The sequence below is a fragment of the Capra hircus genome, chromosome 6, assembly GCF_001704415.2.
Source record: "Capra hircus breed San Clemente chromosome 6, ASM170441v1, whole genome shotgun sequence".
Taxonomy (NCBI): Eukaryota; Metazoa; Chordata; class Mammalia; order Artiodactyla; family Bovidae; genus Capra; species Capra hircus.
In genome coordinates, this window is record NC_030813.1 from 114,556,543 (window position 1) to 114,581,254 (window position 24,712).

Sequence of the window (24,712 nt, forward strand, 5' to 3'; positions counted from 1 at the left end):
CCTTCCGCTGCTTGGGAAGGAGCTGGAGAACCACACGCAATGCGTTCACGCTGCCCGTGAGCAGCAGGCCAACTCTGCACAGGGTGTGGCTTGAGGCTTTGGGGATTACGGATGAGAGGGGTGTCCTGGTGGGCGCTGCTCCTGAGTATCCATCCAGGCAGCTGCAGGCGGGCTGCTCAGATGCTGGGCTCCCTGCACTGGGCTACAAGGTCACAGCTGGCCTGCGGGTGTCGAAGGATGGGAATGCAGGCACGGGCCTAAACAGTGTGCGGCATGTGGTCGGAGCTCGTTAGAAGTTGATCGGAGTTATCACGGTGCGGTCGAGCCATGGGGCGTGCGGCAGTGATGGTGTCGGGACAGTGCCAGCGCTCCATGTGGGGTGGGGTGGGGTGTGGCTGGGCAGTGGCGACCAGACAGGCCGGCACTCAGATCCCCAGTCCCAGCGGTTACCTAACCTGCATAGGCCTCAGCTTCCTGTCTGTAAAGTGGAGGTCGTAAGAGAATAGTCTGTGTATGACAAGGGGTGACCGGTGCCTGGCACTCGGCGGGCACCTGCCAGCTGCTGGCTGAGGCCACTATCACTGTCATTGTCATCGACAGCCAGGACGGTGCTCCTGGCCCAGGCCCAGTCCATCAGGAGCCAGGTGTGGAGGCACCTGGCACGGTGGGTAGTGATGGGGCGTCTGGTGCTCTGGTCCATCTCCCCCCGGCACTGCTGGTGTGTTGCCGTGCCATCAGTTTGGTCTTGATTTCTGCTCAGCTGCCAACAGAAGGTAAGGTTTCTCGAGCTGCCAGCAGAAGGAGCTGATGGCACCCTCTTTTCCTCAAAGCTCGGGACCTTGTCTGGGTCCCACGGATGCTGGCAGGAGTGGACAGGCCTGGGGTGGGGTCCTGGTGCTTCTCGCAGTCCCAGTGAGAAAGCAGTCCTTCCTTGCACAGGCGATGGAACACGTCAATTGAGCCCCTAGGGTCCACCTTCAAATGTCCTGACCTCAGGGCCCCGATCACAGCCCCCCAAAAAGGCTGTACATGCAGCAAACCCAGGAGATTCAAAGAAAACATCTCCATGGCAACCCCAAGGCCCCTCCTCATGAGTTCCGGAGGCTGCTAGGTAACACGCACGCTGTGTGGGTGAGCTGCTGCACTCTGGGGGCTGGGAAGCATTTTATTTTAAGTGCTCGGTCCCCAAGGCCGCCTTTGCATGTCACTCACTCCTTCTCCTTACTCTGAAACAGGCAGCAGAAACTCACCCAGCCTGACCCAGCCTGGACAGAGGCTCATCTCGGTTTCCCTGGAAATGCTTGATTTTGAGATAACTGTAGGTCCAAATGCGTTTGTAAGAAGCGATACAAAGAAACCCAGAGAGCCTTCCTCGGGGTTCCCCAAAGCTCACACACCTTACAGAATCAGGGGACAAGGTCCCCCAGGAAACTGACGCAGGTACACACAGTGACCGGATTCTCCCGGTGTACACGCACCTCTCATGGACATGTGCACGCGTGTACGTGTGTGTGCTTCATTCTCTGCAGCTTTACTGCAGGAATTATTTTAAACCAATCAATTCCTGTGATGGTTCTGTTCCCCCAGAGCATCAAGAACCAGCACAGCCTTTGACAGAAGTTGTCCCCAACACCCCTGGCTGGCAGGAGACAGCCGCTCTGCCCTCAGAGAAGCTGCTCCGTGAGCTCAGTCCATGACCCTTCCTTCCCCTGTGCTGTCGGGAGGCTTGCCATCCCTGGTGTTTCTGGGGATTCTAATGCAGCCCCCTCCTGGCCAACCAGCAGGGGCTTGGGCCCTGATCTGCACAAGCTCCCTCCCCACGCACCCCAAGCCAGCCACCCCTGTACTCTGAGCACCCGTCAGGGACCCCACGTCAGCACCATGGCAGAGGACAGCTGCACCCGTGACCCCTGAGCCCCTCATCCCTCCCTGGCTCTGTGGCCAGCAGCCTCGGCTGACCTCCACTTTGTGCTCAGTGGGGATCCGGGGGCCAGCGAGGGCGGCAGGTCCCACAGGGAGGGTGACACCCAGGGATAGCACTTGCCACAAGGTCAAAGGAGGGAGCACTAACTAACGCCTGGGCTCAATGAACAGAAATGAGCGTCTCTGCAGCAGGGAAGCCAGGCTGGTGGAGGGGGCAGGGAGAGGGCTTTGGGACAGACAGGCCAAGTCCTGCCGTCCTAGCGGGGCTTGCGTTGCAGACTTGGGGCAGGGGCTGAGAGGCCGAGAGCGCAGAGTGGACACTGGAGGAGCCCCGCCCCCTTCCAAGCCGCAGGTGGGCCGCCCCACCCACTCACTTGCTGATGTACTCCGCGTTCAGCTGTTTGCCGCAGGTCCGGCACTTGAAACAGCCCAGGTGCCAGTGTTTGTCCAAGGCCACCAAGGACTGGCCGTTCTTGATCTCGGCTCCGCAGCCCCCGCAACCTGGAAGAAAGAACGCAGCACAGACGTCATCCTCCCGGCGAAGGGCGCGGGGCGCGGGGCGCGGGGCGCGGGGCGCGGGGCGCGGGGCGCGGGGCGCGGGGCGCGGGGCGCGGGGCGCGGGGCGCGGGGCGCGGGGCGGGGGCGGGGGCGGGGCGCGGGCGCGGGGCGCGGGGGGGGCCCCACAGCGCTGGGACGTCAGGCCCACGCCACGAGGGCAGCGACAGCGGGCAGGACAGAGGGGAGCGTCCGGCGTTGAAGGAGGACGCTATTACACGACAGCCGATGTGACCATGTGGAAAACAAACCCTGAAGCTCATTCCTGCATGCATTGAGCGCTGGCTGCATGTAGTCCGCGCCGCGAGCCAGGGATACCCGGATGAACCGATGGCGGCTCCGCCCCCCAGAGATGGGCTTCCGGGCCTCGGCAAGATGTGGACCCGGACAGAGGCCCCTTGCACTGGGGGCTGTCTCCAGAGGGAGCGTCCCTGGGCAGCAGGGTGCCGTGCCTGCAGGAGCGCTGGTGGCCCCTCTGCCCTCCTCTGTGGGCAGGTGAACTCTAACCCTAACCGTGCCCCCTTAGGAAGGGTGCGGAGATAGAGAGGTCGGAGGCCCAACGCCTGACCTCCAAGCGCTCCCCTGCCATAACGCCCCTTCCAGGAAGCCTTCCAGCCTGGCCTCTGAGCTCCCTCTGTGCTGCATCTCGGACACGGGACACACTGACCTCGTCCTGCACTCCAGGTCCGGGTCCCAGCCCAGGTTGGAACCAGGCCCCTGGCAGTGCCTTGGTCCCCAGGTGACTGGTGCTTTCCCACCCACGGCCCCCAGCCTGCTCTGGGCTCCCGGCCGGCCCCCCACTCTGCCCTTCCAGCCATGCTCATCCCTGATCAAGCCACCCTGGGCCACGCACACCCTCTGCCAGTCTCAACCAGGGCCATTTTGCTCCCCCGGGCTTTGGGCAATGTCTGGAGACAATTCTGACCATCCCAGCTGGGTGGGGAGGGGTGCTCCCGGAGCCTGGAGGCCAGGGATGCTCTGCATACCCTCCAGGACACAGGTCACCCCCGCAGCAATGAGTCATCAGGCCCCAAATGTCAACAGTGCCCAAGTCAAGAAAGCCTGCTTGGAGCCTCGGTTCGGGTCTCCCCAAATGGGCAAAGCAAAGGAGACTCCTGGGCTGTGCCAGACAGATCTGGGAGGAGGCAGACCACTAGCAGTGGCTGGAAAGACGGACCAGGGAACCAGGCTGCCCCCCAAGCTGTGTGACAGTGACCTCTCTGTGCTCACTAAAACAGGGATGCGCTTCATGGGGACGATAAAGGAACCGGCCTCACACAGCTGTCAGGGGATGAAGAAGAGTAACAGAGGCCCGTGGGCTGGCAGATGCATTTGATAGACAAATGAGCACACGTGAACACTGGAGTCACCCCTGCTACTGCTGAGAGGAAGCCCTGGGGAGAGGTTCACGTCTCCTCTCTGCCTCTGGCCGTGTCAGCAGTGAGCCCTCCCCCAGGGCAGGGTCCGAGGCTCAGCCCAACGTGTCACCTGCAGCTGCCGGGGGATGTCCCCCTAACCCCAGCCCCCTCACTCATCCCCCCTGAGTTCAGGGTGCAGCCTCATTAACAGTGAGCCGTGAACACGGAGGCCAGAGCAAGCTGCAAGGACCATTGTCATGGAGACGCAATCATCCTTTTCTGAAAACATCTGGAGCTCAGCATGGTTCGCACTGCTTTGCCAGTGACGGTGGAAACTTGTGTGAGAAATCCAGTCGACAACTGCTGTCAATGATGGGATGTCCTTGAGGGAGTGTGTCCCCACAGCCCAGGGCAGAGGTGGGGCAGAGGTCACCTGGAAGGCCTCGCTCTTGCCACCTGGGCCTGGCTCTGCCATCACAGCAGCATGACAGGCCTGGGTCCCAGCGTGACCTTCTAGAATCTTCCAGATAGTTTCCCTGTTTCCCTTCAAGTGCCCCCTCCTCTGCCAGACCTGGTCATGGGTTCAAGGCCCGGCCCTGTCACTAACAGGGTGCCTGAGACCCAGGACATGCCTGGGGCCTCTGAGCCCTAGCTGGGGTCTTGGGGAGGGAGTAGGGTGAAACCCACTGTCCCCTCAGATCTAACCGGGTCAGGGAGCTCTGGGTCGAATCAGAGGGTGACCTTTGATGGCAAGGAACCCACTGGGTTCTAATTCTTAAAAGTGCCTGAGAAATTATGGGCTCGACCTGGGATTTCTCCAAGGAACTGGACTGAGTGGGAGGAGCTGTGAGCAGCCACTGGGAAAGATAAAGCACGTTCAAGTGCATCCGTCTAGTCAAGGCTATGGCTTTTCCAGTCATGTATGGATGTGAGAGTTGGACTATAAAAAACGCTGAGCACTGAAGAATTGATGCTTTTGAACTGTGGTGTTGGAGAAAACTCTTGAGAGTCCCTTGGACTGCAAGGAGATCCAACCAGTCCATCCTAAAGGAAATCAGTCCTGAACATTCATTGGAAGGACTGATGCTGAAGCTGAAACTCCAACACTTTGGCCACCTGATGCGAAGACCTGACTCATTGGAAAAGACCCTGATGCTAGGAAAGATTGAAGGCAGGAGGAAAAGGGGACAACAGAGGATGAGATGGTTGGATGGCATCACCAAGTAAATGGGCATGAGCTTGAGTAAATTCCGGGAGTTGGTGATGGACAGGGAGGCCTGGAGTGCTGTAGTCCATGGGGTGCAGAGTCGGACACGACTGAGCAACTGGGCTGAATTGAAGTGAACTGAACTGAAGTGCATCCCACCCTCTCCCAGGCCGTGACTGCAATGCGGTGGGGGTGGGGCAGGAGGGATGTTGGTTCCGGGCACCCTACAAGGCCGCTGCACCCCACAAGGCAGCTGGCAGGCCTGCTCCTCCCATGGGGCCTGGTCCCCCCTTCATCTTTCCATGTTACCCCTTCATCGAACCTCACGGTCTCGCCATGGGAGAGGTTCACCCCATTTCCACAAAGGGGGACTGAGGCTCCAGCCCCATCACCCACCCCTGAGCACGTGAACCGAGCAAAGTCATGCGGGCAGAAGACAGGGAGGAGCCCACGACCTCTGCCCGGGTGGTGAAGACCCAGCCCACCTGTAGCTCCTCACCAGCACACACCCAGCGGAGGCCCCGGTGCCAAGGCCCCACCCACTCCTGCCCCTCTCTCCACCCCCTGCCTCTGGTGGCCTCCAGGTCCTCGATCTGAGGGGGATCTCAGGTTCAGGGTGTGACCCCATCCTGGCTGGAACCATGGGGGCTCCTCAACTCAGACAGCACTGCCCCATCCAAGGCCCCAGGTTCCCACCTCCTGGCTGCCCCTGCCCCAGGCTGCCCCCCCCAACCCGGCCACCACCCACACACACTACTGACCTTGCGTCCATCCCCAAGGCCCAGAGCAGAGATACCACTCACCCAGGGCACACAGGTGGTGAGAGGCAGCGTCCATTCCATGCAGCCTGGCCTCAGAGCTGCCCCTCAACTGGCATGGCGCTGGGTCTCTGTGAGCCAAGCCAGGGATGCTCCGCACACCCTCCCGGAATACAGGTCACCCCAACAGTGAAGAATCATCAGGCCCCAAAGGTCAACAGTGCCCAAGTCAGGAAAGCCTGCTTGGAGCCTTGGTTCCAGTCTCCATACGTGGGCAAAGCAAAGGAGCCTCCTGGACTGTGTCAGGAGGCTGTGACCAGCTCCAACCAGCCACCAGTTCAGAGCTGGAGACTCAGGGGGCAGCCTGGAAAAGGGGAGCCTGGCTGGGAGCAAAGGGGGCCCTCTGGGAGGACACCCTATCCCAGGCAGTGGAAGAGGCAGCCCAGGGTGCAGCATCGTGGAGGCTCAGGCAAGAAGGGAGGTGGTGGACACCCAGAGGGAGGAGTGCATCCCTGCCCAGCCAGAAGCACGATCCTGTTTCTAAGCAACAGGTTCAGGCCAGAGAGCGGAGGAGGGAGGTTCAGGGCCCTGGGACTGAGCGAGACTCCCATGGGAGGAGCCGGTCACTCTTACTTCCCCTGGGGAAGGCAGCACCCAAAAGTGGCCACCTGTAGCTGTGTACCCTGGGCAGGAAGGGACTGGGGGCAGGAAGGGACCAGGGGCAGGAAGGACCAGGGAGCAGGAAGGATGGGGGAGGCAGGAAGGACCAGGGGGGCAGGAAAGAGGGGGCAGGAAGAGCCAGGGGGCAGGAAGGGACTAGGGGCAGGAAGGACAGGGGGGCAGGAAGTGGGGGGCAGGAAGGACCAGGAGGCAGGAAGGACGGGGGGCAGGAAGGACGGGGGGGCAGGAAGGACCAGGGGGCAGGAAAGGGGGGCAGGAAGGACCAGGGGTCAGGAAGGGACTGGGGGCAGGAAGGATGGGGCGGGCAGGAAGGACGGGGCGGGGGGGGGGGGCAGGAAGGATGGGGGAGCAGGAAGTAGGGGGCAGGAAGGACCAGGGGTCAGGAAGGGACTGGGGGCAGGAAGGACCAGGGGCAGGAAGGACGGGGGGGCAGGAAGGACCAGGGGGTGCAGGAAGGATGAGGGGGCAGGAAGTGAGGGGCAGGAAGGACCAGGGGTCAGGAAGGGACTGGGGGCAGGAAGGACCAGGGGCAGGAAGGACGGGGGGGCAGGAAGGAGTGGGGGGGCAGGAAGGACGAGGGGCAGGAAGGATGGGGGGCAGGAAGGACTAGGGGCAGGAAGGACGGGGGGGCAGGAAGGACGGGGGGCAGGAAGGACAGGGGGCAGGAAGGACGGGGGCAGGAAGGACGGGGGGCAGGAAGGACGGGGGCAGGAAGGATGGGGGGCAGGAAGGGACTGAGCCCCTCTCCTAGGGTCCCCCCACCACCACCCCCTGCAGGGCAGACAGCTGCTCAGGCTCACACTCCCAGTGCTCCCAACCCACGTGGGCACTCCCTCCGTCAGTAGCCATCTCTGGCTCCCTACTGCCTCCAGGATGCAGCTGGAGCCCCCCGGTATGGCTTTGCCACCTGATTTTGGTCTCTTTGGTGTCACTTCCACCCCCTGCCCCCACACAGAAGACCCCTTGTCCACTCACATGGGGGTGGCGGCTGCCCCCAGCTCATGCAGTACCCTCACCTCAATGCCCACTTCCTGAAGCCTGTGCTTCAAGTTTCAGACCAAACAGCATCTCAGAAAAAGCCTCTGTTCACAGCAGGGCAGGTTCCCCTCTCTGGAGTTTAAAGGGCTTGGCTCAAAGCTCAACCCCATCTGTCCCTCACTGGGCACCCAGCACATCTGCCCTCCCCGCCAGGCTCAGGGCACGTATGCTCCTGGAGAGGGAGAGAGGAACCCCTGCCCTCGGGCTGCTCTGGGGACAAAAGGAGGCAGGAGCTGGGATGTGCAGACGTCCACACAGAAGCCACGAGCTGGTGATGGGCATTCAGTGCTTTCCAGGCCCAAAAATGCAGCTGAAGCTCCAACACTCTGGCCCCCTGATGCGAAGAGCCGACTCATTGGAAAAGACCCTGATGCTGGGAAAGAGGAGGAGAAGGGGCCGACAGAGGAGGAGATGGTTGGATGGCATCACCGACTCAATGGACGTGAGTTTGAGTGAACTCTGGGAGACGGTGAAGGACAGGGAAGCCTGGCGTGCTGCAGTCCGTGGGGTCTCAGAGGGTCGGACATGACTGAGCGGCTGAACAACAGGGCACAAAAATGGCTCTAAGCTGCAGATCATCGCCGTGGACTGGGAGGAGGGGCAGCTTCTATTATTAGACCATCCAGGGGTCAAGCGAGCATTTGTTTTTGAAAACACAAATTTGATATTTTAAAATAAATTTTCATTTGGACAGGGCAGCCTTTCTGCCCATGGCATTTTTTAAAAATCTCAAAAAGAAGTCTCAGACAATGAGTCTGTGGTTGGACAGGCTTCCCTTTTTGCTCCGGCTGCCGGGATGCTCTGGACAAACTGTTCAAACGAATCCCTGCCTTTTGAATTATGCTGTAGTTGTTGGGTTTTTTTTTTTTTTTGCTATTTCAGATTAAATGATAATAGGATTGTTTGTTGGAGCACATCCTCAAATTCTTTAATCAATTCAAACCTCAGCTGCAGAGAAAGCTGTGAATGGAGACCTCTCCCAGCAGACCCCAGAGCCATAGCCTCCCCAGTGGGACTTGCTGTGAGCTTGCCTCCCTGGGGATGAAGGCTTCACCTCACTTATCAGATAAAATTCTTAGCAGCCCCTGAAGCCGACATTTGGCTCCGGAAGGATATGCAGCCTTCTCTGAGCAGATTCCAGTGTCAGGGACAAGGTGGGCTGGTGGGGAGGGGACTGTGAGCAAGGGGCTGGCTCTGGGGGTCAGCAGAAACCCCTCCTCTGCCTCAGGACATATGACCCTGGCCCTGCATGCAGGGTGGGCCCTGAACACCCCGTTTCTGCAGTGGGAGCTCGTGGGAGCCGTCCCGGAGCGCTGGGCTCCCTCCCTACCCCTCTGTCCCATCTTTGGTCCCAGAACAGCCACCCAGGCCATGAGGCCAGCACCTCTCTGCCCCTGCCCTGCTCTCACTCTGCCTCAGGTCCACAGCCTCCTGACAACCCCCTTCTCCATTCAGAAGCATGTATTGAGCACCCACTGCATACATGCCTTGGCTCAGCTCCCAGGGGATGGAGCAGTTATCAGAGAGCCACAGACCACAGGAGCCCAGAGGTCACCGCTCTCCTCATGGCCCTCCCTACGGGCTTCTGGGTGGTGTGGAATGAATGGTGGGGAGCTGAGTGTGGGTGCTGGAGGGAGAGGGCCAGAAGGAGGCCGGGAGGCTTCCTGGAGGAGGTGGCCTAGAGCTAGGCTGAAGGCAGAAGTGCACACAGGGCCAGGGGGTGGGGGCGTCCCGGGCTGAGCCAAGGCTCGGAGGTGGGAGTGCCCGAGACCCCTGGCCCCGGTTCCCTGCGGTGTGTTTATCTGCAGCTCTTCGTCCCCACTGCTCCCCAGAGTCGTCAGGCCCCCTCCCGGCACCGCAGAGGCCGCCCCCCACAGCCCTGCCTCGCCCACTTACTCCAGAGGCCCTGGCACAGGGGCTCGCTGCTGCCCGCTGACTGGGGCAGGGAGCACTTCTGGCACACGCAGTCCTTGCCGTTGAAGGTCACTCGGTCCCCCGGCGGGAAGGGCGACCTGGAATAAGACAGCGAGTTACCAGCCAGGATACCCCCCAGCCCGGCTCTTCTCCTGGGAGAACACCACCCTGGACACCACGCGGCCCTCCCCCGGAGACCAGGCCCGGGACGCAGGGCCTCCCTGCGCAGGCGCCGCCGCGGCCCCTCCAGCCGACCTCAGACTGGCCACTGGACGGCCTGGCCGCGGTCTCCTCATCACGCCAGCAGGAGGCCACGGGGCCGTGGGGAGGGCAGGCGGGGGCCGGCTGGCGCTTACTCACGGCGGCGAGCCACCGATCCACCGGGCAGTCTAGGCTGTGGGCCTCCCGCATCCGACCCCGCCTCCTCTGACCACCTCGGGCCGCTGCTCACTTCAGCAGTCAAGGCAACAATGCCGTTTACTCAACGCCTACTGCTGCCAGCCAGGTTCCATGACAGACTCTTAGTTCCCACCTCCTCTAACAGCTGTTTAACGTGCTTGTCCACGTGGGTCTTCATTTTCCTCTATCCATGAGAAAACTGAAGTTCAGAGAAGGCGGTTAACTCTCCCAAGGACACACAGCTGCTGCCTTTCAGAGCCAGAGTCACCTGGGCCCTTCCTGCCTGGGTCCTGCAGAAAGCTCGGCCACTAGGAGCGTGCTAAACCGCACGCTGGGTTCCTATCTTTATTTTACAGTCCGGGATTTTGTTCACTGTGGTCCAGGATCCAAAGGCAGCGCTACACAATCCCCCGCACTCTCGCTCTGCACAGCGCTCTCCCCTCGGCCACGCTGCTCTGGCTGCGGCTCCGTCTCTCTAATCCAGGGAGGAGGCCATATCCTCCTTGGCTCAAGAAACAGCCTGGGGGCGGGTCCCGGCATTCGACTCCTCTGTTAGTCCTGGGCTGCCTGGGCCCCGGTATCCCCCAAAACAACTGTTTTGTCTATTTTTTCTTTTTGGTTTGTTTTCTAGTTGTTTATAGGGGATGGATAAGTCCAGGCCCGGTGACTCCAGAACCACAGAGCCGTCAGCTGTTATTTTTAAAAGGGTGGATCACAGAGGTGACCCTTCAAAGCCGTGGTGATTATGTCTCTAAGCTACGCGCAGAGAAATCAAACAGGCAGACCACCCTGGGGGCAACTCGACCCAGACAGGCTGCCATGACACGCAGTGGCCCTCCACTAGAAATGCCCCTTGTCATCCTGGCTTCCTGGCTCAGCACTTTCCCCTACCCTTGACAAAGCTCCCATTTCTGTCTGGAGCAGAGTCTGTAACTACAGAAAACGGCTTCAGGAACAGCACTCCAGAAAGTCCCCTTTCAGCTGGGTGGGGTGAGACAGAGAACAGAGAGAAAACGAACCCAGAGGTTTTCAGTCTGTTTCCTAGAAATGGAACATTCCCCTGGGAGCGATGTATCTGGGGCTGCACAGGGAGGGGAGGGAGGAGGAGGGGGAGGGAGGGGGAGAGAGGAGGGGGGGGCAGGATGCCCACTGCCCGCTGACCCCTCTCCAAGCCCCAAAGGTGCAGGGTAGAGAGGGGAGTGGGTGCGGCCCTGTGGCTGAGGGTGAGCCCCTCAGTCTGCTTCCAGGGACGACTCACTGCCCACCTGCTCCGTGCCAGGCTCTGGGCACCAGAGAGAAGTCTGATCCAGCCCCTGCCTGTGGGCACTCGCATTGGGCAGCTCCAGGACACGGTGCCCAGTGGGTTGTGGGGCTAGGAGGAGAGAGGGAGGGCAGAGGCCCCAGGGGAGGCCAGTCTGGCTGTGCCCTTGTGTCGCTGGACGCTGTGCCCTGCAGGGTCTGGGCTAAGGCGGCTCCAGTCACCAGTGCCAGCCCGGGGCCTGGCCCTGTGGAGGTGCTGAGGAACGCCTGCACAGGCGACCGAGTGAGCAAAGGAGCGCAGGGACTGGAGCACACCGTGGCGCTCCCCTCAGCAGGGCTGGCGGCCCACACTTACTCGTGGAGGCCATGGGGGCGGCGTGGAGCAGTGACAGGCGGGGGCGGGGGTGGAAGCAGGGGCCCCAGCACCGAGGCCTTGGTGGGACTCCAGGCACACAAGTTCTGGGCCCGAGCGGTGCAGAAGCTGGGGGGATTTCGGAACGGGGGGGACCTGGGGAGATGCCTGTGCTGCCTGGTGGATTTTGGGGCCCACAGACCAGGGGCGGGGGCCACAGGTGGGCTGCTACCGGACAGCAGAGGAGAGGGGAGCGCCAGTGGGTGGGCTCAGAGGGGATGAAGCGAGGGCATCGCGGCACCAATGTGAGAGAAGGAAGCCGAGGCGGCAGACGGGACAGGACCCAGCCAAGGCTACAGACAGGACAGGACCCGGCCGAGGCGGCAGACGGGACAGGACTGGGCCGAGGGGGCAGCGGAGGCCGGAGCAAGGGAAGGGGAGCGCGCCCTGGAAGCCATCGGCGGCCATGAGCTGGTAGCCTCGGCACCCATGGGCCTCTGCATCCCCGGAAGAGGGCTCAGTCCCGTGTGGCAAGGGGCGGGGGGCCCGCAGGGTGTGGGGCTGGACAGAGGTGTGCCTCCGGGCAGGGTCAGGGTGTGTCTGCCACACTTGGCCCTGAGCCAGTGGTAGAAAGGGAGGGGGAGGGAGGGGGGAGGAAAGGAAGACAGATGAGGGAGGCAAGGAAGGGGGAGGAGGAAGGAGGGAGGAGGGGGAGGGAGGGGGAGAGAGGGGAGGAGGGAGAGGAGAGGGAGGAGGAGGAGAGAGAAGGGAGGAGGGGGAGTAGAGGGAGGAGGGGGAGTAGAGGGAGGAGGGGGAGTAGAGGGAGGCAAGGAAGACAGAGGGAGGCAAGGAAGAGGGAGGGGGAGGGAGGAGGGGGGAGCAGGGGAGGAGGGAGCAGGGGGAGGAGGGAGGAGGGGGAGGAGGGAGCAGGGAGGAGGAGGGAGCAGGGGGAGGAGGGAGGAGGGGAGGTGAGGGAGGCAAGGAAGAGGGAGGCGGCCCCACTCACCGGCACACGGCACACACGAAGCAGTCGGGGTGGTAGGTCTTGCCCAGAGCCGACACCACCTCGCCCTCGATGAAGCGGTCACAGCTGAAGCAGCGGGTCCCGTACAGCCTCTGGTAGTCCTGCGTGCAGATGTACTCGCCCTGCCGCACGAAGAAGCCACCCTCGGCCAGGTCACAGCCGCACGCTGGGGACACAGGCGGAGCCGAGTTAGCAGGCGACCACCAGCTCCCGGGTCCTGACGGGTCACACACGGGCCTTGGGGGGGAGCCTGGGGTGGCTCGCTGAATCCCTGGGATGCCGGGGTCCAGGCTCAGACTCCAGCTTGGGCCCCTCAGCCTGGAGCTGAGTGGACCTCCTTGTGGAAGCCTCTAGAAAGGGACACCAGCCCAGGAAGAGAACGAGGCCGTGCTGGAGGGCCAGTCCAGGGTCTCCTCGCCTCCTTGAGGCCCCCAGGGATGAAGGGGAGATGCCCACGAGCCCCTAGCCCCTCCAGCTGTGCTGTCCCCAGCACAGAAATACCAGATGGGGGAGGCGGTCAGTACCTGGGCACCTACTATGTGCTAGGCCCTGTTCTGGATGGGAAGATTCCATAGGGACAAATGATCACCCCCAGGCCACAGCGAGGCTTCCTGACTCTCCGCACCCGTCTCCCCCAGTGTGGATGAGGCCGGACCTCCTGCAGGAGGGAGACAGGCCAGGCACACAGGCACTGACCCTAATACACACCTCCTGCCCTGGGAGGACCAGGTAGGGGGGACTTGCCGGGTAGAGGAGGAGGCGCCTTCCCCCAGGACGGGCCCCAGGGCACGGGGGAGCCAGGCTTGGTTCCCAAGGCAGCAGCCTTCACGCCCCTCCCTGCGGAGGACCACCCTGCCATCTGGTCCGTCTGGGGTCTTCATGCGTCTCAGCCCCTAAGCTAGGGTCTTCAAAAACTCTGCAGCCCATCTTCTAATCAATGCTTAAACGTTTTCATCAAAACATTAACTGAGGGAACCTCCCTGGTGGTCCAGCGGCTAAGACTCAGTGCTCCCAGGGAAAGGGGCCTGGGTCTGCGCTCTGCTCAGCGAGCTAGACCCCACACCCCACAGCTAAGAGTTCACACGCTGCAACAGGCAAATACATAAACAACGTTTAAAGATTAACTGATTGCAGAGGTTATCATTTCTGGGAAATTCTAAGAATGGGCAACTTTAACTAGTCGAGTGGAGATGCCAAAGCAAGACCATGGACTTCTGTTTAAAAACCCAGAGCCAGGTTCTGAGTAAAGGCAGGTGTTCATCCCCCTTCTGCCTGGAAAGCCAATTTCTATCCCTCCCCAACAGAACCGTCTGCAAGAGGGGCGTTTCTGAGATGGAAAACAATGGTTCCACAACAAAAACCCCGCAGTCCACACGGAGCTCAATTTATCAGAAATTTCTCATGGTCATGCGTGCATGCCAAGTCATTTCAGTCGTGTCTGACTCTTTGCGACCCCATGGACTATAGTCCGCCAGGCTTTTCTGTCCATAGGATTCTCCGGGCATGAATACTGAGGTGGGTTGCCATGCCCTCCTCCAGGGGATCTTCCCGATCCAGGGATCGAACCGGCATCTTTTGCGTCTCCCACATTGGCAGGCGGGTTCTTTACCACCAGGGCCACCTGGGAAGCCCTGCCTTATGGTCAGTTCAGCTGAGTCGCTCAGTCCTGTCCAACTCTTTGTGACCCCAGGGACTGCAGCACGCCAGGCTTCCCTATGCATCACCAACTCTCAGAGCTTGCCCAAACTCATGTCCATAGGGCCGGTAATGCCATCCAACCATCTCATCCTCTGTCATCCCCTTCTCCTTCTGCCCTCAATCTTTCCCAGCATCAGGGTCTTTTCCAGTGAGTAGTTCTTTGCATCAGGTGCCCAAAGTATTGGAGCTTAAGCTTCAGCATCAGTCCTTCCAATGAATATTCAGGACTGATCTCCTTTAGGATGGACTGGTTGGATGTCCTTGCAGTCCAAGGGACTCTCAAGAGTCTTTCCCAATACCACAGTTCAAAAGCAATAGATCTTCGGCACTCAGCTTTCTTTATGGTCCAGCTCTCACATCCATACATGACTACTGGGAAAACCACAGCTTTGACTAGAAGGACCTTTGTTGGCAAAGTAATGTCTGCTTTTTAAGCTATCTAGGTTCTTATGGTCACAGGTTGTAAATATTTAATAGCTTATTCTGGATGGGGTTGTTATTACAGCTACTAGTACAAAGTAGTACTACTTTACTAGTACTAGTAAAAAGCTAGTTATTAGTAAAGATCGCTAGTACTAACTATGAGAGCAACACATATGATGGGGCTCCCCTGGTGGTCCAGGGGTAAAGAATCCACCTGCCAATGCAGGGGACACGTGTTCCGTCCCTGGTCCGGGAGGATTCCACACGCTGCACGGCTACTGGGCCCGTGCGCCACAGCACTGAGCCTGAGGGCTGCAAGCACTGAAGCCTGCGTGCCCTAAAGCCGGTGCTCCACAGCAAGAGAACCCACCGCAATAAGGCCACACACCGCATCTAGAGAGCAGGCCTGCCCGCCACAACCAGGGAAAAGCCGCACAGTGACGAAGGCCCAGCACGGCCAAGACCAGCACAGAACCTCAGAATGCAACACATACGTTGTTATTACATGGAGACGATCACTACACGGGGAGGGTAAAAGCCTTCTGCAGTGCAGTCTTGATGACACGGACGCTGGCAGTGGAGAGGAGCTCCTGGTGTCTGATCGGGGGGCCCCGACCTCTGAACAGCGCCCTGCAGGTTTGGGAGGCAAGGGCAACTGGACAGCCTCCCTTCACCCCAGGTGGCTCCTCAGGCTGGTAGGTTCGGGAAGAGCTCTCCGGGAATCGGAATCTCCGGAGGGTCTCAGGGTCCCTGGGGCCGAGTTCTGCTCGGTCCAGTCAGCAGCGCCTTTCAGCACGTGGACTGGTCAGCACGCACAGTGCACTCTCCCACAGCGACCTGGGGGCTCCAGTGGCCCTGCTGGGAGGGACCCACTCAGCGCAGCCCCCAGCCCCACATGGGGCGAGGCAGTGGGGGTCTCCCCGTCATCCCCTGTCCCCCTTGCTTAGGCCACAGGGCTGCACGTACCATTCTGCGCTAACAGCCGCCCACGGGCTTAGAAATCCTTCCTTCCACGTCTCCAAGGGCGGCTGGCTCTTTGGACGGAAAGCTGAGCAGCTGAGAGCCGGGACGCCGGGGCTGCCCGGGTGGTGCAGGCTCGCCCCGTGCACCGTGCTGTGCGCCCCTGGGCAGGTCCCCGGCCTCTCTGGGCACCGCGTCCTCAGCCGGGAGGACGGCAGCACACAGGGCATCCCATGAGCTCGCGTGGCGTGAGCCCCAACTCGTGCGGGGCCACCGGCCAGGTCGTCGTCGGACTGACGTCACTCACCTGGCAGACCCGAGGCCGGCACTCGGCTCTGGATCTGCCCCCTCCCAGGCGAGGGTGAGACCCCTTTGTTCAATCTTGCGCCCCACTGTAGCCCCAGCAGCTACACCCCGACTTGGGAAGAACAGGCTCCCCGGGGCCTGTGCAGGAGAATTATTGTCCTCTGCCAATGCCGCCTGCAGCGATTCAGCCCTGAGCGATTCAGGCTCCCGGACACCCTTGGCTCTGGGGTTTGGCTCATTTTCCAACCTTCTTAAAGCTATGACGGCACTGACTATTCCTCAAAGGGGAAGAGTGTGCAGAGGGATCGAGTGCCCCTTTAAACCTGAGTCTCCATCACAGAGGCACCAGAAGACGGAATTAAAGCAGCGTTTCTGCCCTGCGAGCTGGGTCCCGCGAGTGCCATGACGCGCCCCCACCCATTCCCGGGCCATCTCTGCTGCGGAGCGGACTGCAGCTGCCCAGGCGCCTAAGCTTAAGGCCAGACAGTAAAGCCAGACCTCTGCCTGCTAAAAACAGAGTCCAAATACATTCAGTTCAGTCGCTCAGGTGTGTCCGACTTTGCGACTCCATGCACTGCAGCACGCCAGGCTTCCCTGTCCATCACCAACTCCCGGCGCTTGCTCAAATTCATGTCTATCCAGCTGGTGATGCCATCCAACCACCTCATCCTCTGTCATCTGCTAAAAGTCCTCATGAAGGCAGTACGCTGTCCTTACTCTCCATCTGCCTAAGCAAGTAGCCGAGAGTCACGAAGGGCTCCGAGCAGCTGTGAGTGACCCCAAGAGGCCCCCTCTTTGGCGGTTAACCATGGTCATTTCTGAGAAACGGTCAGGAGGGGGCGGACCGTGGTGGGAAGACAACCGGTATTCTGAAATACCGTTTGGCACCGACTCAAAGGAGTGTGTGAACGGCTCCTACCCTCTAACCCAGCCGTCTGTCTCTGGGACTCTATCTCAAGGAAATGACTGTGAACGTCCACAGAAGTCCACCCGCACAGTGTCAGCCGCAGCATAACTACAGGATACTGTGAAAAGTGAACGCTGGGCTTTAGAGACAGGACGCCTGGGCGTGGATCCTCGCTGCTGTGTGACCTGGGGCAAGTTACTTAACCTCTCTGAGCCCCAGAGGCCTCATCTGTAACAAAGGGTTAATCATGCTGATCTTCCACGGTTGTCACAATAAATCAGTAAGATGAGGCAAAGGAAACTGATCAGCCGAGCGCGGGCTGGAATCCATGCAACCGTTTAACAGCTGAGGAATGGCTCCAAGTTTGCCGTGGGCCAGGCAACTGAAGGAATTTGGGCAGGTATTGAAAGGTGCTGACGAACGCACGGCAGGGAAAGGGCTCACGCAGTCCCTTAAAGAGACACAAAAGTCTGAAGACAAGAGGACTCCGGATGGAAAAGACTCTCACAAAGGAAGAGACTGGGATGTGGATGGCGGTCCCTCGGGGTGGTCAGCTGAGGGGCGCTCCGGGGCCGGTGCCTGGGGCGAGGAGAGAGCGGCTGATGCCACAGCTCCAGGCAGACCAAGAACTCAGGCGTCCGCAGCGCTGGAGCGAGCTGGCTGGGGGCAGCGGGTCACCGCCCGCCCAGGCCGCAGCCTGGCCTCTGCCGCAGACCCTCCCTCTGGAAACAACAGGCCCACGTCAGCTGAGAGTCCTTCCTGCCCTGACTGTCCACCGCTCTCCCCGGCTTTCGGTTCCCACAAACGCTCTGGAACACAGGCGTTTGGTCCCTGTCACCCCCCGACATCCAGACCAGCTCTGGGCATGGCCGTCCATGATCCCCAGAGGGGTGTGTCCTTGTGGACAACCCCACCTGCTGTTACCAAGTTACAGGCAGAGCTGATGCACGACACACACACCCACACATGCACATGCACACTCAACACACACACACACATACTCACACATGCACACTCACAAACACACATACACACACATGCACACACACATACACACTCACACAGGCACGCACACACATGCACACTCACAAATACACATACACACACTCACACACACACACTCACACACACACTCATACACACACATCACGCACACACACACCCCACACTCTCATGCACACACACATACACACACACATGCACACACACATACACACACAGGCACACACATACATGCACACTCACAAATACACATACACACATATGCACACACACATACACACTCATACACACACATCACACACACACCCCATACTCTCATACACACACACATATACACACACAGGCACACACACATGCACACTCACAAATACACATACACACACATATGCACACACACATACACACTCACACAGGCACACACACACATCCACACTCACCAACACACACACACATACACATTCACAAACACACATACACACACATGCACACACACATACACACTCACACAGGCACACACACATGCACACTCACAAATACACATACACACACTCACACACAGTCACACACACTCATACACACACACACCACATTCACACACATCACACACACACACTCCACACTCTCATACACACACACACTCACACAGACACATGCACACATACGCATCATACACACTCACACAGGCACACACACTCACACACATGCACACACACACGCACACATGTACACGCACACTCACAGTCACACACATCACACACACATCCCACACTCTCATACACTCACACACACACTCACACAGACACATGCACACTCACACACACCACACTGACACACACGCATTCACACACACACTCACGCACTCAGTCATACCTACATACTCATACACACACACATGCATTCACACACACACATACACACACACATTCACACACTCATACAGTCACACCTACACACTCATACTCACACACACGTCCCTCCCCCCATCTTCACTCTTTCTGCAAACACGAGCATGCTCAGCCCTGGGCCGCACGGATCAGGAAGCACCGGCTTTCCTGTCTCGCTGTCTCATCTTCTTGTCGTTTTGGAGTCGGGGCCTGTGCTTCCCAGGCGTCGTGAGCAGGGCGACAGATGACCCCAGCTGGAAACAGATGCTCTGAAAGCACAGGACTCGGCCACACGTGGAAGGTCCGGAGGACCAGATTCATCGTCCTAGGCAAGTTTCAAGCTGTTTGTAACAACAGTAACAGCTTTCATTGTTTCCCGAGGACCTGCTGTGTGCTGGGTGTTTGGCCTATTTCCGTCTCACCCAAAGTCCCATTGTGCACCGTGAACCTGGCTGGGTTCTAAGACAATCCGGAAGCAGACGCCCCCTCAGACTCTCGTCCAAGCTGCCATGGCCTCGGGCCGGGGCTCCAGGCCCGTCTCCCCACCCTGCCGTGACCCCCCACATCAGCCCGGCACCCAGAGGCCACGACACTAAGACACACAGGACCCTCCTGCATTCTTCCTCCTCCGGGGTCAGGGCCCGGGTCCTTGCAAGAACCCCTCCAGCCCTCCCCACTCCCTCCTCACTCTACTCTGGGCAAGCAGGCCTCCTGCTGTCCTGGAAACCGCCGGGCACAGCTGCCTGCTTCACAGTCACTGCCCTGGCTGTTCCCTCTGCTTGCGATGCCCTTCCCTTACTTCCTTCGAGTCTTCATGCAAAGGTCACCTCCTCTGTGAAGACTGCCCTGATTACCCAACTTAAAAGAGTGACTTCCTGACACTCCCAACTCCATCTTCATCTTGCTCCTTGTCTTCCCCTCCCTAGTACTTCACTTTCAGTATATAATAAAAATCTACTCATTTACGCTATCTAGTGCTTCTTCTCCGTCTCCCGGCCCTAGAACGTGATCTCCACGAGGACAAGGATGTCTGTTTTGTTCATGGATCCGTCCCAGGCACCCAGAACGCTGCCCGGCTCAGAGCAGGGGCTCAGTAGGGTTGCTGAATGGAAACCGAGGCTAAGAAATGTGTCTGAGACCCACGTGAGCAGGGAGTGGCAGAGCTGGGATGGGAACCCAGAGCTGGCAGCAGAGCCCCAGCCTGACGACGTCGAGAGGGCCTGGAAAACGACGCGACTCCTTTCCCAGATTTTCATATTCGGGTGAACCAAGTCACGCCAAGCAAGCGTCTGGGTGGCGGGACCCCAATACGCTGGGATCTCGGGTCAGAATTCAACACAGCTGTCTTCTGTGCTAACAGACCCTGCTGCGGTTGGACTGTCAACACACCCACCAAGGGAGGAACCTGGCTGGAGTCAGTCAGTCCCCGCCCTCCCTTTCCTCTTTACTGGTGGGAGGCAGTGTGACCCAGTTCCAGCCAGTGAGTCATACAGCAAGCCTGTGAGGGCCTCCAGGGAAACACTCTCCTCCCTGATCAAAGGGTCTCTGCTGTTCGGTCGCTCAGCCGTGTCCGGCTCTTTGCGACCCCACGGACTGCAGCACGCCAGGCTTCCCTGTCCATCACCATCTCCCGGAGCTTGCTCAAATTCATGTCCATTGAGTCAGTGATGCCATCCAACCATCTCATCCTCTGCTCTCCTCCTGCCTTCAGTCTTTCCCAGCATCAGGGTCTTTTTCAATGAGTCTGCTCTTAGCATCAGGTGGCCAAAGTACTGGAGCTTCAGCTTCAGCATCAGTCCTTCCAATGAATATTCAGGGTTGATTTCCTTTAGGATGGACTGGTTGGATCTCCTTGCAGTCCAAGGGACTCTCAAGAGTCTTCTCCAACACCACAGTTCAAAAGCATCAATTCTTCAGTCCTCAGTCTTCTCTATGGCCCAACTCTCACATCCATACATGACCACTGGAAAAACCATATCTTTGACTATATGGACCTTTGTTGGCAATGCGATTTCTCTGCTTTTTAATAAACAGTTTAGGTTTGTCATCAAAGGGAGATTATCCTGATTAACCAAACAGGGCAATCATGCAGGAGGAGGGCACATTTGCCCCACATCCCTGCCCAACCACTTCCCCAGGGTTGAGTGTCAACCTGTGAGGATATGATGTTTGGAGTTAGAGCAACCATCTTGAGACCATGAGGACAGGCACTGCTGAAATGCAAAAGGCTGGGGGTGGGGCAGTTGGGGTGGAGAAGTGGGAAAAGAAGCCAGTCTTTGATGACTTTGTTGAGCTGTTACAATAACAAGCTCTGGGGGTGAGAAGGCTGCCTGTTAAGATGATAAATAGCCATGTAATTTAAGACACTGTAAGTTGGCCCTTTTCTTTTATTCATCCAAGAGCATCTTCAGTGACTCACAGACTTTGCATTTTCATGAGCGGTGAATAAAAGATCAATCAAACACTATGCAATCCTCGTGCGTGGATAAACACAACTTTTTAAAAGCTTGCAGGAACTCTTGGCTGTTCTTGTCATTTTCCAGCAGGTTAAGCAGACATGCCTCCTCCTGAGGGCAGGGGCCCTGCTGTGTCTGCAGGCTGACAGGGCTCCTGGCACAGAATGAGCCTGTGGGTGGGTGGATGCCTGGGGGTCTTGGAACCAGGCCTGCATGCCCACAAGACTCCTGCCACTGCCCCCACTAACACGGCAACCCGCCTCAGGTGCCTGCTGGGGCTCAATGGTGAGGTCCAGATGCTGGCCCAGCACTGCCCACCCCAGCTGCTAAGGACTGGGCCAGACCCATCCCCATGTCTACTCGGGAGGCTGGAGCTCAGAGAAGGACCCTGGGGGAGGGTCACCGGCGGCAGCCCTCCCCCGCCCCGCTCCCCGCACCGACCAAACCCTGTGGGCCACAGCAGGTGATGGGCTGGGGGCTGGACATCTAACACCTTTTATCCAGTTCCTGAGGTCGGTGCTCCCAGACAATCCTTCTAAACACAGGGAGTACTTCCCCTGGACCTTTCCAAATCAGCTTTTGAAAAAGAGCAACCTAACGGCTTTGGCTTTATGCACCAACACAGTGCGTGCTTCTGCGGGAGCGCAGAGGAGACTGAACCTGGGCAGCTCTGATGAGCAGAAGAAACGGGTCAGGCAGGGCCCTGGCCAGGGTGTTGGGCCACGTCCGCCCCAGGAAAGGTCCCCGGGCACCGGCGCAGCCCTGTGGGCCTAGGGTTGAGTGAAGAGCACAGGGTCACGGCTGAGGGCAGGGCAGCGGTCCTCAAGTTTTCTTTTCAAACGACTGAACTCAACACAAGAGCTCCCACAGAGTCTGTGATGCGGCTACAGATGGGGGGCTCCTGGGGGGGTAGGGGCTCTCCCCGCCGCCCTCCTTCCCTGCCCTCCTTGTCCCCCTGTCCAGGAGGCCCCTCCACAGAACCCGAGAGGGAAGACCTTCATTCAGGGGTCTTAGCAAGAGGCAAGGGTGGAGGATCCAGGGCCAGGGCAGTGCCTGCGTGCCCCTGGGGAGACTGAGTGGCCAGCAGGGCCCACCGCCCCCCATGCGGACCCCCGACAGGGAGATGGGAGCTCCCGAGAGAGCTGGTTCACAGCCCTGGGAGGCACCAACGGGCGTCCAGCCATGGGCCATCACGGGGTCTGGCGGGAGCCTGGGCCCAGAGGGGTGGGGGCAAGGCCAGGCCCAACACTCGCTCCAGCCAGGAGGCCTGGCTGGTCGCAGGGTGTGCATCGGGGCAGAGTGGCACCCTGTCCACTCAGCTCCAGCCAGCCGACTGGGCTCCCATCTGCCCCATGTCCACTCTCCACACACCCGTCAATCCACTCCGCAGTCACCCTCCACCCACTCACCCTCACGCTCCACCCGCCCTCCCTGCTTCCTTCCCCACCCCGCCCCACCCCCCGCCTGCACACAGTTCCCAGGTGCACCAGCTGCACGCAGAGGTGAGTCGGACACTGCACCTGCTACCTGGGGCCAGGTAAGCGCAAGGTGCTACCTTCATCCCAAGTGATGGGAGAGACCGAGGCCCGTCTGCCTGGAGAGCCCACTCTGGTCCCTACTGGGCAGATGGGCTGGAGGCAGGGGCCCGCTGGGGACCGTGGCACTGACTCGAGGCATTGGGTGGGGTGAGGGGCGGAACACAGCTGGCCCTTGGGGTTTTCTCTCCTTCCGAGGCTCACGCGAGGTCTGCTCTTTCTGTCTCTCCCATTCATCCGTCTCCATCCTCCCCTCCCTCTCTCCCCCGGCTTTCTCCTGCTCTCATTTGAAGACCTTCGGGTCTAGGGTCTCCAGTAGCTGACCGGATTTGCCCCCTTGGGCAAGCAGGGTCCCCCCGTTGCCTCAGTTTGCCCTCCTGGGAAAGGACGGGCGTGGCCCAGGAGGTCCGTGATTCCGAAGCTCCGGGGCGGCCGGGCGAGGCAGCAGTACGGAGCACGGGGTCCGTCTCTGCTCACTGATGACCGTGGCCCCCCTGACCCCGTGGCCCTCGCCTCCTGCCCTCTCTTCACTGGGACACAGACCCTGCTCGGGGCCCGCACCCCATCCCTCCGCGCTGGGGTGGGGCAGAGCTGAGACTCATGGGAAGGGCCCCCCCGTCCTGACTCACGCCAGTGGCTCCCCCAGGCGACAACTGTGAGTCACAGCCACCCTTGAATCCTCATTTTCAGTGGAGATAACGCCACAGCCACTCCCCGCCCCTCAAGACTGGTGCTTTAGAAGGAAACACACAGGAGAAGTGGGCTCACAGGAAGCGCTCAGCAGAGGTGAGGGCCAGGGGAGCTGGAGCCGGCTTCCGGCACCTCAAAGGACCAGCGGGCTCCCTGGGGCCCTGCTGCACCCCCAGGGGACCCTTCCCAGCTTTCGGCTTCGACCACTAAGGGCCAACTTTCCCCACTGAGCTGATAGATTTACCTCCTGACCAGACCAGACCACAGCCTCCAAGCTAGCTCGCAAGCCTTCCTGCTCAGGGCTTTCAAAGGCCAGGTCTGGCACACAGCAGGACCTCATGGGACCACGATCGGCTGAAGGGACTCAGGCAGCTAACGGGCCCCGTGGAGCTGATAAAAACCACGGCGCTCCGTGATCTTACATGTGGCGTTTGCTTCCCTAACTCGACCAGGAAGCCCAGGCCCTCACCGCCTAGGGCCCATCAAGGTCCATCTGTGAAGGTCCCTGCATCTCTGGACGGCGTTCAACCCACGGGATGGCAGGCTGTGACAACACCCTGTGCTGCTCAGAGGTAAGGTGGGGGTTGCAGGGTCATTGAGAGAATTCCTTAAAACTACACGGGCTTCCCAGGGGGCGCTAGTGATAAAGAACTCGCCTGCCAGTTCAGAAGAGATTGAAGTCCGATCCCTGGATTGGGAAGATCCCCTGGAGGAGGCCATGGCAACCCACTCCAGTATTCTTGCCTGGAGAATCCCACGGACATAGAAGCCTGGTGGGCTACTGTCCATAGGGCTGCAAAGAGTGGGACACGACTGAGCAACTTAGCTGCTGCTGCTTAGGCCCCAGGTATGAATCCTCTGAGTCTCGGCTCTGTGTCAGATGGATCTGATTCGTCCATTCAGTTTCGTTCAGTTCAGTTCAGTTCAGTCGCTCAGTCGTGTCCGACTCTTTGCGACCCCATGAGTCCCAGCACGCCAGGCCTCCCTGTCCATCACCATCTCCCGGAGTTCACTCAAACTCATGTCCATCGAGTCCATGATGCCATCCAGCCATCTCATCCTCTGTCATCCCCTTCTCCTCCTGCCCCCAATCCCTCCCAGCATCAGAGTCTTCCAGTGAATCAACTCTTCGCAGGAGGTGGCTAAAGTACTGGAGTTTCAGCTTTAGCATCATTCCTTCCAAAGAAATCCCAGGGCTGATCTCCTTTAGAATGGACTGGTTGGATTTCCTTGCAGTCCAAGGGACTCTCAAGAGTCTTCTCCAACACCACACAAAAGCATCAATTCTTTGGTGCTCAGCTTTCTTCACAGTCCAACTCTCACATTCATACATGACCACAGGAAAAACCATAGCCTTGACTAGACGGACCTTAGTCAGCAAA

The 24,712-nt window shown here is 59.4% G+C and overlaps 1 protein-coding gene across 11 annotated transcripts in view; it reads right to left on the reverse strand.

Annotated features, from left to right (window-relative positions):
- The window catches only part of ABLIM2 (actin binding LIM protein family member 2), a 168,470-nt gene that overhangs the window by 94,314 nt on the left and 49,444 nt on the right, over positions 1 to 24,712 (reverse strand). For all 11 annotated transcript variants that reach the window (XM_018049779.1, XM_018049786.1, XM_018049788.1 and 8 more), the window contains exons 3-5: positions 12,452 to 12,635; positions 9,417 to 9,532; positions 2,298 to 2,424 (exon numbers count right to left, since the gene is read on the reverse strand). In XM_018049779.1, coding sequence (XP_017905268.1) covers positions 2,298 to 2,424; positions 9,417 to 9,532; positions 12,452 to 12,635 — 427 coding nt within the window. The remainder of the gene's footprint in view (positions 1 to 2,297; positions 2,425 to 9,416; positions 9,533 to 12,451; positions 12,636 to 24,712) is intronic.